Source organism: Ochlerotatus camptorhynchus, unplaced genomic scaffold, assembly GCF_037179485.1.
Source record: "Ochlerotatus camptorhynchus isolate MF236.1 unplaced genomic scaffold, CSIRO-AGI_Acam_v1.1 ptg000367l, whole genome shotgun sequence".
Classification (NCBI taxonomy): domain Eukaryota; kingdom Metazoa; phylum Arthropoda; class Insecta; order Diptera; family Culicidae; genus Ochlerotatus; species Ochlerotatus camptorhynchus.
This window is the reverse complement of record NW_027040855.1, coordinates 5,769,676-5,785,505: the sequence shown is the minus strand read 5'-3', so window position 1 is coordinate 5,785,505 and position 15,830 is coordinate 5,769,676. Positions and strand designations below refer to the sequence as shown.

Here is a 15,830-nt window from a genome sequence, read left to right as displayed (position 1 = left end):
AAGAATCGTGTACTGATTTTGTTTCCATTTCTATCCGTTTATGTTCGTTGTGTGCCAAACGACTATCACGTACGAACGACTGAATGAAAAACTGCCAACATACATCGTCCTGGAAATCGTCTCTCACATTGGATCCCATCAGGAAAGCTCACCATTATCGTAGGCCGCAGTGGCAGTGGTAAATCATCATTACTGGCGGCTTTATTGAAGGAAATAAATCATCTGTCCGGTGAAGTGATTTGGAACAAGTGAGTATAGCAAGCAACCAACATCTGCAATGTAATATTTAGGAACCTGTTCTCAGTTGGGATGTTGGGAATGTTGTTATGATGGTTCTCTTCTTGATTGCTGTGATATGGTTTATGTCTGTCGGTGGATTACTGTTGAGCTAGAATAGACATAAATATTTTGCTTTTCGTGACTTGTCTGGGATTCGTTTTGATTTGTTTTATCTATGGAGTGAGAAGCACCGGCAAGGTATTTGCCGTGGATGATGAACTTGTATGAGCTCGATTCTCCGTAAGTCCTGTACTCTAGTTTTAATGATGTTTCTAAAAGTTTTGCAAATACAGTGATGCATAAGCAAAAATAAAAAGCTGAAACTACTCTTTGATTATAGTTTTCATGAGCTGTGTTGATTTAGGGCGGGCGGTGAACGCACATGCCATGAGCTTTTGGTTTGGAAACGTTCTCAACTTCTCAAGCCGTAGTCGCTCAATGAAAACATCCAAATAAAATATGGTACAAATTAATGAAGCAGCGTGCAGCGTTAAGCTCTAGTTGGAACGTGGTTTCCAAGGAAGAAGTGGGGAAAGTGTTGATTTAAAATTCCTGCAAATTGATAAACCATTTGTTGCAAAGAACAAAACCAAGCCCTATTCCTGATAGCAACTTTATTTGTTAATTGCAACAAGACTTCAAGATTTAATAGTGCATTAATTTTACAAATTCTTCTTACGATCAATCCAGTTTTAACCGTAATAAATCTGCGATCTTGAATGGTTTTGATATCTTCGGATATCCTACAATTTGATGCGCACGAACACTAGACTTCTTTATCGAGTTAAAGGATTAACGCGCGCACATACCGAGTCACATACGGGACTTTCTCAACTTTAGGGAGCCTAGCTGGGAGAACCAGTAGTAGGGTCGCAAAGAGAATACTAGCTTCTTATTTTGTGAAGTTATTCGATAAGCCAACTGTGAAGTCTAGATAACGGCGCCGGTGGTGTAGTGGTAAGCGTGATTACCTCTCACCCCAGCAGGCCTGGGTTCAATACCAGTCGGCGCCGCCGGGATGTTCTGAGGCATAACATCTCTGATCACGCCTTCCTTCGGATGGGAAGTAAAGCCCCGGTCCCCGGTTCATGAGTTGATGGGTCGATAGGTGGTAGGGTCCAGGTGTGGGAGCTGCCTTCCTGGCACGTCGGTAGCATTGGTGCTCAGCACGGAAAACAAGATCGACGGAAAAAACAAACCAAAGGAAAAAAAAATATGGGTCGTGTAAAGTTGCATAATTGCATTCTTGCCCGAGCGATGGCTCGGTGCCTGGAGTGGATAATTTATTAGCATGGTTCATATTGATTGGGGTTTTGTTAGCTATGTGAGCTATGTTTTTAGTTATGAAGATATAAATTTTGGTTTGGAATTATAAATGCTTAATTATTTATAACTAATTCTAACCGAATTTTGCACTCCACAGCATATAGCTGGGAACATTCACCTACCTCATCTTGTTTACTATTTTTTGAATTTTACTTTTTTTTGTGTGAGGTTAGGCTCGGTGGAACTCTACTTAAAATTAATCACTTTTGTTTATGTTTTGACAAGTCTATTTTTGTGTACAATGCTAGTTTTTCCTGTATTAATCTGTTTGATTTCACAATTTGGTTCGGTAATTGATACAACAGTATAGGGTCCAATATAGAATGAGTCTAGTTTGCGTCTATTTTCATTTTTTATGTATACTGTGTCGTTAATAGATATTATAATAGGATTTGTAACTTCATCGTATTGCTTTTTTGTTTGAGATTTATGTTCTAATAGTTTTTGTTTTGCGATTTCGTGAGATAATTTAAGTTTGTATTGTAGTTCATTCTTGTAGATTTCGAAATTATATATTGGTTCTTTGTTGTTTTTGATGCTTCTTGTGGAAGATTGGCTTTTCTTCAGAAAATTAATTCAAACGGTGTATAATTATGATCGGTGTGTGGGGTTGTGTTGTAAGAAAATTCATAGTATTTTATCCAATCATCCTAATCTGATGGTGAATGATCGCAGGTATTTGTTAAGACACCTGTGATTTCTCTCCAATGATCCAATTGATTCGGGGTGATAAGGAGTTGAAAATGTTTTCTTGATTTCCCTCCCCTTGGCTAGTTTTTGCACCTTGCTGTTGGTGGGCGGGCTTATTTCATGCTTTATAGTGGAGTGCTGGAGACGGTAGGTTTATGGTCGGCGTTGCTGGCTCATGCCGCGATAGAATGGCACCATGGGCAGGCAATGGGGATTACTAAGCTTTCCCTCTCTGATAAATCACTGCATGAGAGAACCAAAGATCTAGTCTAGCAGTGATAGTATCACACTTGTTACTCCTTTGATTGAGAGCCACGTCGTAGTACGCTTACGTATAGGCACTGACGTTGGGTGTGATACTGAAGGGTTTTGCCGCAAATCACTCTTATTTTATTTATTTTTACGCAGATAGATTTATTTGGGTTTGCAAGGGAATTTTACTATTGAAATATTTCAGAAAGTGCCCATCGGTGCTCCTTCTATTTGCGTGACAAGCTTTCATTGTTGTTTTCATTGAGGTATTACTCAGGGAACAATGTTAAACACCATTTTGGTACATGGTATTGTAACTAATCTTATATGTGCGTCATTTTGATTTGGGATAAGTGTTTGAACTATGGCTCGAGATTTCCACTGTGGCGTGCTTCTATTGTGACATACCCATATGTATTTTTGTGGTGTGACATAGTGGAAACGTGAGAGCGTAATTGGAACATATACCCTATATAATTTAAAAATCAGCTAGGAAACTAATTTCAAAATGAAGCTTTTTAGTCGCATGAAGGTTTTACCTGGGTCGAACTACGATATAATAAATAGGTATAGGTCAAAATCAAAAGTACTTGAAACACGTTTAATTTTAGATTAGAAGCACAAATGCAGGTACTTAATAAAGCATGGGTTATGATTGATTAGGTGAATTAGAGCTTTTAATAATTTATTAAATAAGACTAATGAGATATCATCATCATTAAAAAAAACTTAAATAAGAAACTTAAAAAAATCTAATGACATTAAGTAGATTAACAAAAGAATTAAAATGCGGAGGGTCCGCTTAGGGAGGCAATTAACCTTTAAAGTTGTAGAATAAATCTTCTTATTTAGTCTTGAACTTTAAAAAGAAAACGCAGGCAGACCAATAGCATTAAGCAGATTAACAAGGAGAGGAATAGTTTAGGAAATAAGTAAAAGAAGAGGTAGGTGACAATAAATAGCTTTTAAACTTTTGGAGGTATTATATTCCCCTGAGTTTGTTGTACTCGATCACTATATTATTCTCTCAATACGCGTAATCTCTTATATATGCGGTTAAAGCATTTGAGTTGACTTATTTCTTAGTGTTCAAGTACTTACATTTTTAAACAGCAGTCAATGTTAATCTATGAACTAAACCATACGTAAAATCGATCTTTCCTTATGTGGTATTGATGCATGTTTAACTTTTCGCGGCTGTCGGAATCAACGCGCCTACGTCTACGGAGCTTACGCAGAAGTGATTCGCAATGCAGTAGAGCTCACCAAATGTTTTTTTTTTAGCTTCTGTAGTATAGAATTTGTTCGGTACGGTCGCGAAATCTTGAAATGATTGATACGTGCGGTAAAATAACTAAATTGAAACAAAGCTCAACAGTAAAATAAGTTGAATATTTAGGGAGGAAACCAAAATTAATCAACTTGCCAAGATAGGCTATCACGTTTATTTTGGTGGCACTCTTTAAGTGATAATAAGTTGTTTTTTTCTCTACGGTTGTTTCGCGTGGCGTTCACAATTTGCGCGATTTTCGTATCTTACGTAATTTAGATGTTTAGCTATAAACGGTTTCACTGACTCGAGGTCGTTTCTTAAGCGGTGTTGGTACAGGTTAAACCTTTGCCGACTGTCGGATCCAAAGCGCCCACGTCTACAGAGCTTACGCAGAAGTGATACGCAATTCGGTAGAGCTTGTCAAATGCTTTTGAGCTTATAGAATTTGTTCGGTGCGGTCGCGAAATCTTGAAATGATTGATACGTTCTTCAAATTAACTAATTTGATACAAAGCTCAGTAGTAAGTAAGTAGAATATCTAGGGAGGAAACCAAAATTAATCAACTTGCCAACATAGGCTATCACATTTATTTTGGTAACACTCTTGATAATAAGCCTTTTTTCTCGCTTCGGTTGTTTCGCACGGCTTTCGGAATTCGCGCGGTTTTCGTAATACCCTGGACAGACTATGGCTTATATCATGTAATATAGGCTGTCTTGCAATGAGCACTCATACATCTAGTTTTCACTGGAAATCCTATGTATGAGTGCTCATTGCAAGACAGTCTATATTACATGATATAAGCCATAGTCTGTCCAGGGTATAACTCACATAATTTAGATATTTCGTTCGAAACGGATTTACTTATTCAATCGGTTTACTACGCGGATGTATCTACGCGCACACGTCACAGCATTTTTTAACTATCTTGAAACAATACATACGGAATCCAGTGTTCAAGCGGCCAACATAGGCTAGTACTTCTGCTGTATTGTCAAAGATAGAAGCAAAATTCATTCAAATGGGTCAAGTCTTGAAAATTAAGCTGTCACGCAGCTCCAGCTTGATACCCGAAAAAAAAAATGTTTTCTTGATTTGAAATAGATTGCAAATTTGTTCAATAATCTCATTTTTGTATTCGGTTCCTTGATCAGATCGCATTTTGATTTTGCTCTAAAGTGCCTAGATCCTTCTCGGCTACAACCCTGTATTTTCAAGATTTAAAAAAATTTCAACTTTCAGAAGAGATTACTCCACAACCAAATTAGCTATTTTTGATCTTAGAACGACAATTTGAAGTTTTTTTTTAATGTTGATTCTTACAGTTGTACTCAGATTTTATTTTTGTAATAGTCATCACAGGAAACAGGCTGATTACCGGAAGGTATCCAAATTGTCAAAAAAGTGTCCTATTTTCACCATTGGCGGAATTTTAAATTTCTCAATTTTTAGAGCTCAAATTTTCACATACCGTACCATAAAACTCTTCTACTTGATGTGTTTCCAAGGGCAAATTATTTGGGCAAATAGTTTTTGAGATATGACCAGATGAGTGGGTGATAGTTTTGAGCTTTTCTGGTGTAAAATCAATGCTATTTAATATTTAGTATTTTTTTATTGAATTTCTTCACGGCGATGGCACAATAATATTATTATGTATTTTTTACATGTTCTGGGCAGGATTATCACTATATGAAATCATAACTAGTGCATTTATTTATTTCTGTCCAGACTGATGTCATACTGGAATTTTTCTGCGTTGTTAGAATTGCTTATTTGTATGAAGGCTTCATTTCATCTGAATAAAAAGGGTGCATTCGATAAAAATGACACAAACATATTTACTCACCAAAATTAAACCGATTATCGGATTTTCTTGAAATTTTCAGGGAATGAAAAACTACTAATGAGTTATGATTTACAAAATTTTTTTTATTCAATTTCGTCTTCCATCCAACCGATTTTCCCAGAGTTTTTGTTGTTTTTACCCAAATTTTCTTCAACTCCAGCTCCGTTTTAATAGTTTTGAGATGTTTGTGTCCAGCATTTTTCAATTGAGCGAAGGCTCCAACACGTTTTGAGCGTAGTGGCAGGATGTTAGATCAGGTCCAACAGAGTTGATCCTTTGTGCTTCCTTATGAATGGGATAAACCCCAAATTGTTACTAGGGCAAGCAAAAAGCCACTATTGCACTTTTAAACCACTGTGTAATCGCCAGTAGTGACAAATTTTTTCCTCATATCATATCATAACGCTAGTTGAAACATCCACTGAGTGTAATTTTATAGCCACGAAACATAATCTCAAGTCAGTCCCATCTGTAAACAACTGGAAATGAGAAAATGGTGTTCAAAGATTTTACTAGTTTTCTGATTTTACACTTATTTTTGAGGGATAAATTAAAAAAAAACGCACAATGTGATAGAATGCATCTATGTTTACCAAAAAATATTGGATAAAATATCGTGAAATTTTTATTTTATGGCTAAAATCTGAGTGAGACTTACTTGCGGTTACATTTAACGTCAATGAGAAAAAACGTCAGTCACAATTCCATGACGATGCAGCATTAGTTTAGCACTGTATTGAACAGTAGAAACATACCATGGTCCCATAGAACGTTATTGAATGTTTTTGGATTTGTTCCGCTGGTTCCAGAGCAATGGCCGGAACATACTCCGGTGAGTATGGGTTATCATGAGACCAGAGCTTTTCATAAACGTACCAAACCCACCATGCGATAGATCACATGAGAATTCAAAAATAAGATCAATAAGAGTCATGATGAGTGACCAGCACCATGTTGGCCACACCCGGACATGTTCCGGGTATCCCCGGGAAATTGGTAAGTTCTTTTTAAATCAAAATCGCATGAGAATTCAAAGTCATTTCCACTGGCGGCCAAACTGAGTATTGTAAGAACTATATTGGCCACATCCGGACATGTTCCAGATACATTAGGGGAAGTGGACAAAATATGTCTTGAGACAAATCTTATGATGCGATGTGTTTTCTAACATTTTTAATTCTATAGAAGCAATCCTAAAAATATATCTGTGACGTTGTTTAATAGTTTACTAGCTGAGTGTGCCCGGCCTCGGGATTGAATATTTACTTAAGTTTATGCCCCGATTCAAAAAAGCATGTTATATTTTCTGTTTCATTTTTATGATAGGAGGGGTCTCGAACCATCATAAGAACCTTTCCCGGCCCCAAAAACCCCTGCATACAATTTTTCACGCCGATCGGTTCAGTAGTTTCCGAGTCTATAAGGGTCAGACAGACAGACAGAAATTATTTTTTATATAGGGAAAGGAGGGGCATAGTGAGTGGGTGGGTCATAGTGAGCTTCCTATGCTTTAACCTTGGATTTATTATGGTTTGACACAAATGAATTGGTCATGAATTAACGCCCAACCCTTCTTGGCCCTTCGTACAGCAGTATGTTGAATTCTTAATGATTACGAAAATTGATCTTGCTGTTGAATGGAACCACGTGCAGGGCAAAACCCAAGCTAGGATGGTGGCTTCTTACATACATATATACATACATACATACATACATGCATACATACGAGACATACAGAACTTGGAGAAAAAATATCGAAGATTTATAAAATGTTAATCTAATATATTCAACTGCTCGTAAAATTCAATGGCATCAAAATGAAGCGTGGGAGTGACACAAAAATATTCCTATTGGCGAACTTTTAGTTTTAGTTGTACGAAAACGATGACTGGAATGGGTCAGGGTGGTACACAATTGAGATTATACAGGTGCAGTGCATAAAGGTGGTTTCATAATAAACTTACTTTTTCGTAGTATTCATTTTCACATGAACCCTACAAAAATCAATTTGGATATGTCTAGTTCTAATGTAAATATTCAATGTTTTTTGCTCGCAGTCTTTCTGCAGTGGCGCAAATAAAAAAACATAAATGTTGGCAGAAACGATCGAAACTTGTGCCATTCAACTGATGTATTGACATGAACTTCTGCATATGTATGCCAGAGCAAACTGCATGCCACGATGATGGTGATGATGCCGATGACGACTGAAATTCCAGCTGGGATCGAAGGTGCGGGCGGAAACAGAAGCTATAAACAGACCTATCAAATTTGTTTTGAAATAAGCTGTAAATTTAAGCTCTAGCACACAAAGATTTGCCCTGGCCTGTGCACATCCATGATGCTAAAATTTCCATTCGCCAATTTCGTTAGCATCAGCAACAAAGTTCAGCCTCGGGGAGCAATTTTAACTAAGGGCCAGTTGTTGTTGTTGTGGGGAAGTCGTTATGGTCATCGGATATGGAATAGTAACCAGTAGCAATCTCGTCGACGCGAGATGAAGTGCATGTATCAGCGGATGTTTATCGCCAGAAGGCGGTGGTTGCGATGGCCAAGCTGGACCAATCTTTTGTTTGTTGTTTGAGTTGGGTCAGGGATTTTTCAGCAGGGTATGAGTTTTTTTTTTAATATATTGCTGAAACTAGGGCTTCAGAGGAAAAGCCAATAATAGGAACATGTTGAACTATCGCTGCCTGGAGATCTGTTTTGTTCTGGTGTTTGTGCAGGGTTGACGTCTCAGTGATAACATTATTTCATTAGAGTTACACAAAATAAAATGCGGTTTGAAATGTGTTACGCTATTCACTGAACTGCTGGTAGCATCAATAATTATTTTGTGTTTCAAAATGTTTGAACTATATTACACAAAATAATTAAGAGGTCAGTGAGCATTAAGTTTATGATTACAATCGTAAAAATTTGTATGTTAAAAACCCTTTATGTTTTTAAAGGAAAGCTTAAAATCATGCTTGAATTTTTAAATAATTTTTATAAATATAGTTTCCTACCCGAATTGAAAATGTCGTTTGCCCAATTCAAATTTAACAGAAAAGATTGATTTAATCGATGTGAGAAAATCAATAAATCAACAATCGAATCGGGATCATATCTAATTCCTTAATTATTTTAAAGCCATAGGAGCACAAACTTGTGCATCTCGTAGCTCCTTGGTAATTGTTGGATATTCAGTAGATGGTTTGCCAACAACAGTAGCTTTTTCTTCTGTGAAATTATTTCCTATAGTGGGAAGTCCGCACTGCATACACCGCAGGCCACAAGAGTATCCACAATTTCTATGCGTTCCTTTCTAAGGTGTCGGAGGCGAACCAGCCTAAGGCTGAAAGCCTCCTAAATAAAGCTAAATTAATTAATTAATTCTAAGGTATGGCGACCGTCACAATGGTACTGTTGATACATTTTTTTAATCTCTAATGGTTCTCGTTTTATACTGATTTTGAGCAGTTCCACGGTAAATAACGAATAGGAAAATCTAGACTTCCTCCGATTAGCACCAAACTTTGCATAACTGTGTGTTTATGTTTGTTTGGTTTAACAGGCAAATAGAAACAATTAAACATCGTTAGCAAAAATTACATAAAGCTTACAAGAAGCAAGCTAGTCATGAAAACATGGAAAACTATTTGAATATTAGCTTAATCATATGGAATTCTCGATTGATCAAAGTGAACTTAGTTACTGATGTGTGAGTGATGACGAAGTGAGTGCACGTTAAAAAATGTTTGTTCTTACATGAAAATTTTTTTGTTAGAAAAACTTTTTTTTGAGTGCTTGTCTCGAGTTGGATGGACGGTAATTACCTATCTAAAATTATCTAAATTAAAAGTCATCAATGCAACACTTTTTTGTAAGAGTTGTCATTTTCAAAAAAGTCTGACCCTTCTCAAATGATAGTCTAGATAAATTTTGAAGCACTAAGCAAGCAAAGAGGGTGCATCACCTTTTCGTGGTACGTTACGGGATGTAAGATCTACCACCAATTCCTAGTCCCGACTACTTCAAACGAGGGGAACAAGATTTTTCAGTAATCAAAGGAACACACCTTAGTCTTTGTTACATTTTATGCCTTGTTGATAGTAACAAGACTCGGCTTTGTCCACCGACAATGATCTTGAAACAAGAAAAAAAAAGAAATTAGTTAGGCTTCATATGTGATTCCTAATCTTCCATTCGTTTTTCCCTAGTTTGAAGTGGTTAAGACTAGGATTCTGATGCATGTTCATTACCGGGGTCATTTATCAATAGTGATAGAGTATTACTTAATCATTTATCAATAGTGATGGAGTAATACGACATGCGCTAAACTAAGGACACGGGATATAAAGGGTGATACGGTCAAAATTTGGTCAATATCAACTTGACGTATTTCTTTCAATTTTGCATTTAAAAAACCTGAACACCCCTCATTTTGAAGGTGTGTGTGTGTATAATGTTGCTCCTATTTAGATTTTGGAATTCACTCTTCAGTTGTCAAAATGCCGTCCAAGCAAGAAGAGCAGCGTATCAAAATTTTGCTCGCGCATCGCGAAAATCCGAGCTACTCGCACGCAAAGTAGGCAAAATCGCTAAAAGTTGCCAAATCAACCGTTACAACCCAAGTAACAATCCAGTAACCGTTTAGCATCCACTCTGATTTATGATGGTTTTATAACGGCAATGAACAATCTATTTAGTTTAAATATAGCATTTTAAAGTGTAAAACATTCCTGCTTGGTAATTCAGCCTTTTAAAACCTTTTATAGTCTGGCAAGAAAGTCGAAAACTGTCTTGTTTTAAAAATAAATTTAAAACAGTTATCAATCCCTCCTTAAAACTGTTCTGTAATTCAAGCATAAACGTCATTAGCAATTGTTTATTAATGTCATGATAAAATACTTTATAAACGTGTTCTATCATTATAAAAGTAACCATAAAACAATAAGGTTTTGCATTAGAGAAAAAAGCAATTATTGTTGCTTTTTAGCCTTTTTAAAAAGTATCATTAACTCCCCAAATACTTTGTTTACAAATTGAGCTTAAAAGATGGTTCCTTATAGTTAATAAATGCCAAATTTATGACAAGGAAATCTCGAAGGATAGACGAAGTAGGATGAAAAAATAAAGTCAATTTCAGATAAATTTACTTCTTTAGAAGAACCAGCACACCACCAACGACTGACCATCTGTCGGAGAAGAGTAAAGTGAGCGGGGCCCTCGAACTCATAAAACATTGTCTAAAGTTGAAAAACATACCAGCCTTCTCCAGATCTTGCGATGACAATCGAAATAACAACCGACAGCAAACCAATGAAACTATTAGTTAGCGGAGATCAGCTGGTTTCTGATCCAAAACAGCGATTTTATTCGGCGAAAGACTCTTAGAAATTTTATTCATCCGTACATCTCTGCATCATTGGATGGTGCACTTCCGGGAACGATTGCGCTTCCAGCTGTTCGAAATGCGAAATGTTGTAAAACAATATCGCAAACTATCTGAGTAACTGCTCCCAATCCATCGGGAGAAAACCTGGAAGAATCCTGGATCTCACAGCGCAACTATCGAAAGATAAACAAACTTTGACGTTTAACTTTTTGCAGACAACTTTGCCTCCATAAATGCTGCCATAAATCTGAACGGGTTAGGATCAAGCAAAATGGCTTTAGATAAATACAATTCAGCCTGCAAGTTTTCTTCATAAAAGCCATTTTAAAACCTTATTAATTTGTTAAGGAATTCTTGAAAGCAAAACAACTTTTTCGCAAATGACCCATGAAAATCAACTTTGATGCCGCCGCCATGTTACAATTAGTTTGCTTGTTTTTTTACAATCTTCGATTTTCAATCAATATTTCCTTATATATAACTATATTTTAGTACATTTACCAATGTGAAAACATTTAAATGCGAAAATAATAAAAAAAAATCTCGGCCAATTTAAAGAAAATATTTTTTTTTTCAATGTTAAATAATTGGTCAAATCGACGTTTTACGAGGGTGGACTTAATTTTTTCGATGTTTTCACGTACATTTCACATAAAATTTAATATGGCACTTAAAACTAGGCCTCTTAATGAGAACTATTGTGACAAATTTATATATTCAACAAGATTTTTATCCCATCAGTTTCTATTTTAATTATTTTGATAAGATCGGATTCATAAATCCATTTCTATCTTGAATGATGCTTTCCTAGTGGATTCAGCATGTGGCTAGGGGAAATAGCTCGGAAAGGGTTTTTATTGTTGCTAAATAGCTTTTACTGTAGCTTCCAAGTGGTTCTCAATGCGTTCGTCATACAACCTTTTGCAGTAAATCAATCTTGAAGAGCTTCGAGAATACACCCTTCAGAACTTTCTCCAGGGTGGGCCAACTAGACATATTCTAATCATAATGAGGTTTTGGTGGATGCATTAATTACAAAATAGCCTTGACCAGGGTTTTATGAATGTTGTTTTATAGTTGCTTTGTAGTATTTATTAAAACTTAAAATGTTACTTGGGAAATGTAATTTAAGTGTTTGGGGAACGTTTGTCGACAGCCAGGAAGTCTGGATCGGGGGGAAATCGAAAACCGGAAGCCGCTGAGACGACAAAGAGAGTTGCCGGTAGTTTCAAGCGAAACCCTAACCTCTCTCTCCGAGATGCCGCAAATAAGCTGGGTGTATCGTCTACAACCGTGCATCGAGCCAAAAAACGAGCCGGACTATCGACTTACAAGAAGGTAGTGACTCCAAATCGCGATGATAAACAAAATACGACGGCCAAAGCGCGATCCCGGAGGCTGTACACGACGATGCTGACGAAGTTTGACTGCGTGGTAATGGACGACGAAACCTACGTCAAAGCCGACTACAAGCAGCTTCCGGGACAGGAGTTTTATACGGCAAAAGGAAGGGGAAAGGTAGCAGATGTTTTCAAGCACATGAAACTGTCAAAGTTCGCAAAGAAATATCTGGTTTGGCAAGCCATCTGTACCTGTGGCTTGAAAAGCAGCATTTTCACAGCTTCCGGGACTGTCAACCAAGAAATTTACGTGAAAGAGTGTTTGAATAAACGTCTGCTGCCTTTCCTGAAGAAACACGGTTGTTCCGTACTGTTTTGGCCGGATTTGGCATCTTGCCATTACGGTAAAAAGGCCATGGAGTGGTACGCCGCCAACAACGTGCAGGTGGTTCCCAAGGACAAGAACCCTCCCAACACGCCAGAGCTCCGCCCAATTGAGAAATACTGGGCTATTGTCAAGCGGAACCTAAAGAAGACCAAAAAAACTGCTAAGGGCGAGCAGCAGTTCAAGGCAAACTGGCTTTCTGCGGCGAAGAAGGTGGACAAGGTGGCTGTACAAAATCTGATGGCAGGGGTCAAGCGTAAGGCCCGGCAATTCGGATTTGAAAAAGCGGAAGCCTAACTGAATATTTTTCCTGAATTTTATACTAATTGAACTTGAAAAAGAAATTTAATTTGATTTTTTAAATAAACGATTTCACCGATTTACACGCGTTTTCCCTTGACCAAATTTTGACCGTATCACCCTTTAAGTTTAACTACCCCATTTGCGACCTATTAAGCACAACCTGCAATTAGTCTTTCTTAATCTAGCGCAGTTTAGCACCAAACGGAATGTTATTATTACTGATGGCTTCCAAATTTATTTACATTTTGATAAAGAGAAAATAATCGTTGGTATATTATCAAAAGTCTAACACTGCTTCTTGACACCAAACTCGGCCTACGGATTCTAAACTCGGCCTAACGCTTTGAAACGCTATTGAAACGCCAATGAATTCACTTCGGCCTTTCGGATGAAGATAAAATTTGATTCGGTCGGAGCGCTTCTTTTGTTTTTGGGAATAATGGGTGCAAACCTTCATATCACGAGTTCTCATTGACTTCGTTCCGTAGCTTATTAACTAAAGTATCGTACCAAACGCATAATTGACTTGTTAACTCTGAAATCATGGATTTATTTGAAGTTTTCTGCTCGATAGGCCCAAAATGGGCGATTAGGCCGAAGTAGTTCTCTAGCCTACCACAATAGATCAAATTACTGGTCGCAGTGGTGTTAGGTCCCAAACAGAGGAAAACAGAAAAAAAGAAGCAATCCCGAGCAGGAACGAATATCTCGATACCTTGAATTGGTATGGGTGAGCCTGACATAAGAGGTAAAATGCCAAAAAATAATACCAAAAAAATGTTCCCACATTATCATTCCAATACCAAATTATGATAATGCAATACCAAAACAATACCACCCAGGAATTCTTTTGGTATCCAAAAATCAATTTTTAGTATTCACAAAGTATTTTGCATGTAATTTTTTGGTTTTATTCTTTGGTATTTTACCTCTTATATCATGCTGGTCAATACCAAATGTTGGTATCAGATCAGAATTAGGTATTCATTAGTTATTTTCTCCCGCTCGGGATGTTGCTTGTTTAGTCAAGGTTCACACATCCAGAAAGTTTAATTGAAATCTGAGAGGGTGCTACCAGCTCCGAATTGATTAAAAACTGAGCATGAAATTAAATCTTGTCCAAAAAAACCTTTTTAATTATGTGAAAACCAAATTAAAATATGACAATTTCTCATCCAGAATGTATTATAACCATACACGCAAACCAAAAATTTATTACAATGAATGTTAGTTCCATTTCCTATCATCCTCTGTTCATGAACATTGCAGCGAATGTTAGAAGTTGACCTTGCAGGCGATGTAATGGTTTTTTGCCTTTTTTATTTCGTGTTCTGTCTGTGCTTTCACAAACACAAGCAAGCATTTGCCTTGATTTTTATGTATAACATGGTAGAACGACGCACACACTTGCCTCGAATCTCTCCAACAGAAAAAAGCATACGAAGTCGAGTGTGAGAGGAAATGAGCGCTTTTTGTTTGCTTTTAGGGTATCCATATTCAGAAGCCTGGAGAGAGCCTGTGAGAAAGCACAGGTCTGATTATCGCAACGTTCTTTGTTCGAGTCCAGTCGGCAACCTTTTTCCTATGTTTTTTCGACATAATTAATTTCACTCACTAATACACTCCACATTTTTCGGTCTCCATGTGGTCTCCACTTACATCCTCTGATGATGAATCCCACATAATTGTAAGCGAATCTTACATCCACCGGTTGGGTGTAGTGTAGGTAAAAGCTACACCCAACCGGGGGATGTAAGATTCTCTTACAATTATGTGGGATTCATCATCCGAGGATGTTAGTGGAGACCAAGATGGAAAATGACAGGTGGGCAGGAACTCACGGTCTTCCAGTGTAGGTGAGTTCTTTGCCGTTAATGTTCACGAAAAATTAACTATTTTGCCATACAAAAATTCAAAACAAAAATTTTTACCTGCGGATTTGGACAGTTTTGACCTGTTTCATACGACCGGAAGGTGTATGCTGGTCACAAATGCCGTGCCAAACTGATATCCTACGCAATTAATCAATCTTGATGTGAATTTCGCTAATAAACACGAGGAGCATTTCTTATAGCAAACTTGCCATAACAAAATGGGCATGGTTCATTTGAGTTAACAAACTCACACTTCTTCCGACTGTGGCACCTCTCTTTCTCGCCTGGAGTGGAGACCGCTTAAACCGAGGATGCGGTATACCTAGCTGCGGTCCAATGCTAGAAAATTGGAGACCGAAAAATGTAGAGTGTATTAGTGAGGTAAATTAGTTATATCGAATAAAAAAATTGACAACAGACTGCCGGCTGGACTCGAACCACGAACGTTGCGATAATCAGACCTGTCCTTTCTCCACTGCTCTCTATATGCTTCTGAATATGGAGAGCCTAAAAGCAAACATGAAGCGCTCATTTTCTCGCATACTCGACTTCGTATGCTTTTTCTGCTGTAGAGATTCGAGGCAAGTGTGTGCGTCGTTCTACAATGTTCTACAATGTGCGTCGTTCCACAAGCTTACTGGTATAGTCGAAAGCGTAGATAGAACGCGAAATAAAAAAAGGCAAGAAACCATTACATCACCTGCATGGTCAATTTCTAACATTCGTTGCGATGTTCATGAACAGAGGATGATATCTGATATCTGCTTGTTTTCGGACAAACGTCAGTTTGATCGTTTGATTTTAAAAACTGGAACTGGAACTTCGACTAATCAGTGCAACACCGAACTTTTCGTCAGTGCAAACCTCAACCTGAGCTG

General features: G+C 37.4%; 1 protein-coding gene across 1 annotated transcript in view; it reads left to right on the top strand.

The window, feature by feature from the left end:
- Positions 1–15,830, top strand: part of Sur (Sulfonylurea receptor) — a 244,947-nt gene that overhangs the window by 146,869 nt on the left and 82,248 nt on the right. Inside the window, exon 12 of the mRNA XM_065232286.1 lies at positions 143–248. Coding sequence (XP_065088358.1) covers positions 143–248 — 106 coding nt within the window. The remainder of the gene's footprint in view (positions 1–142; positions 249–15,830) is intronic.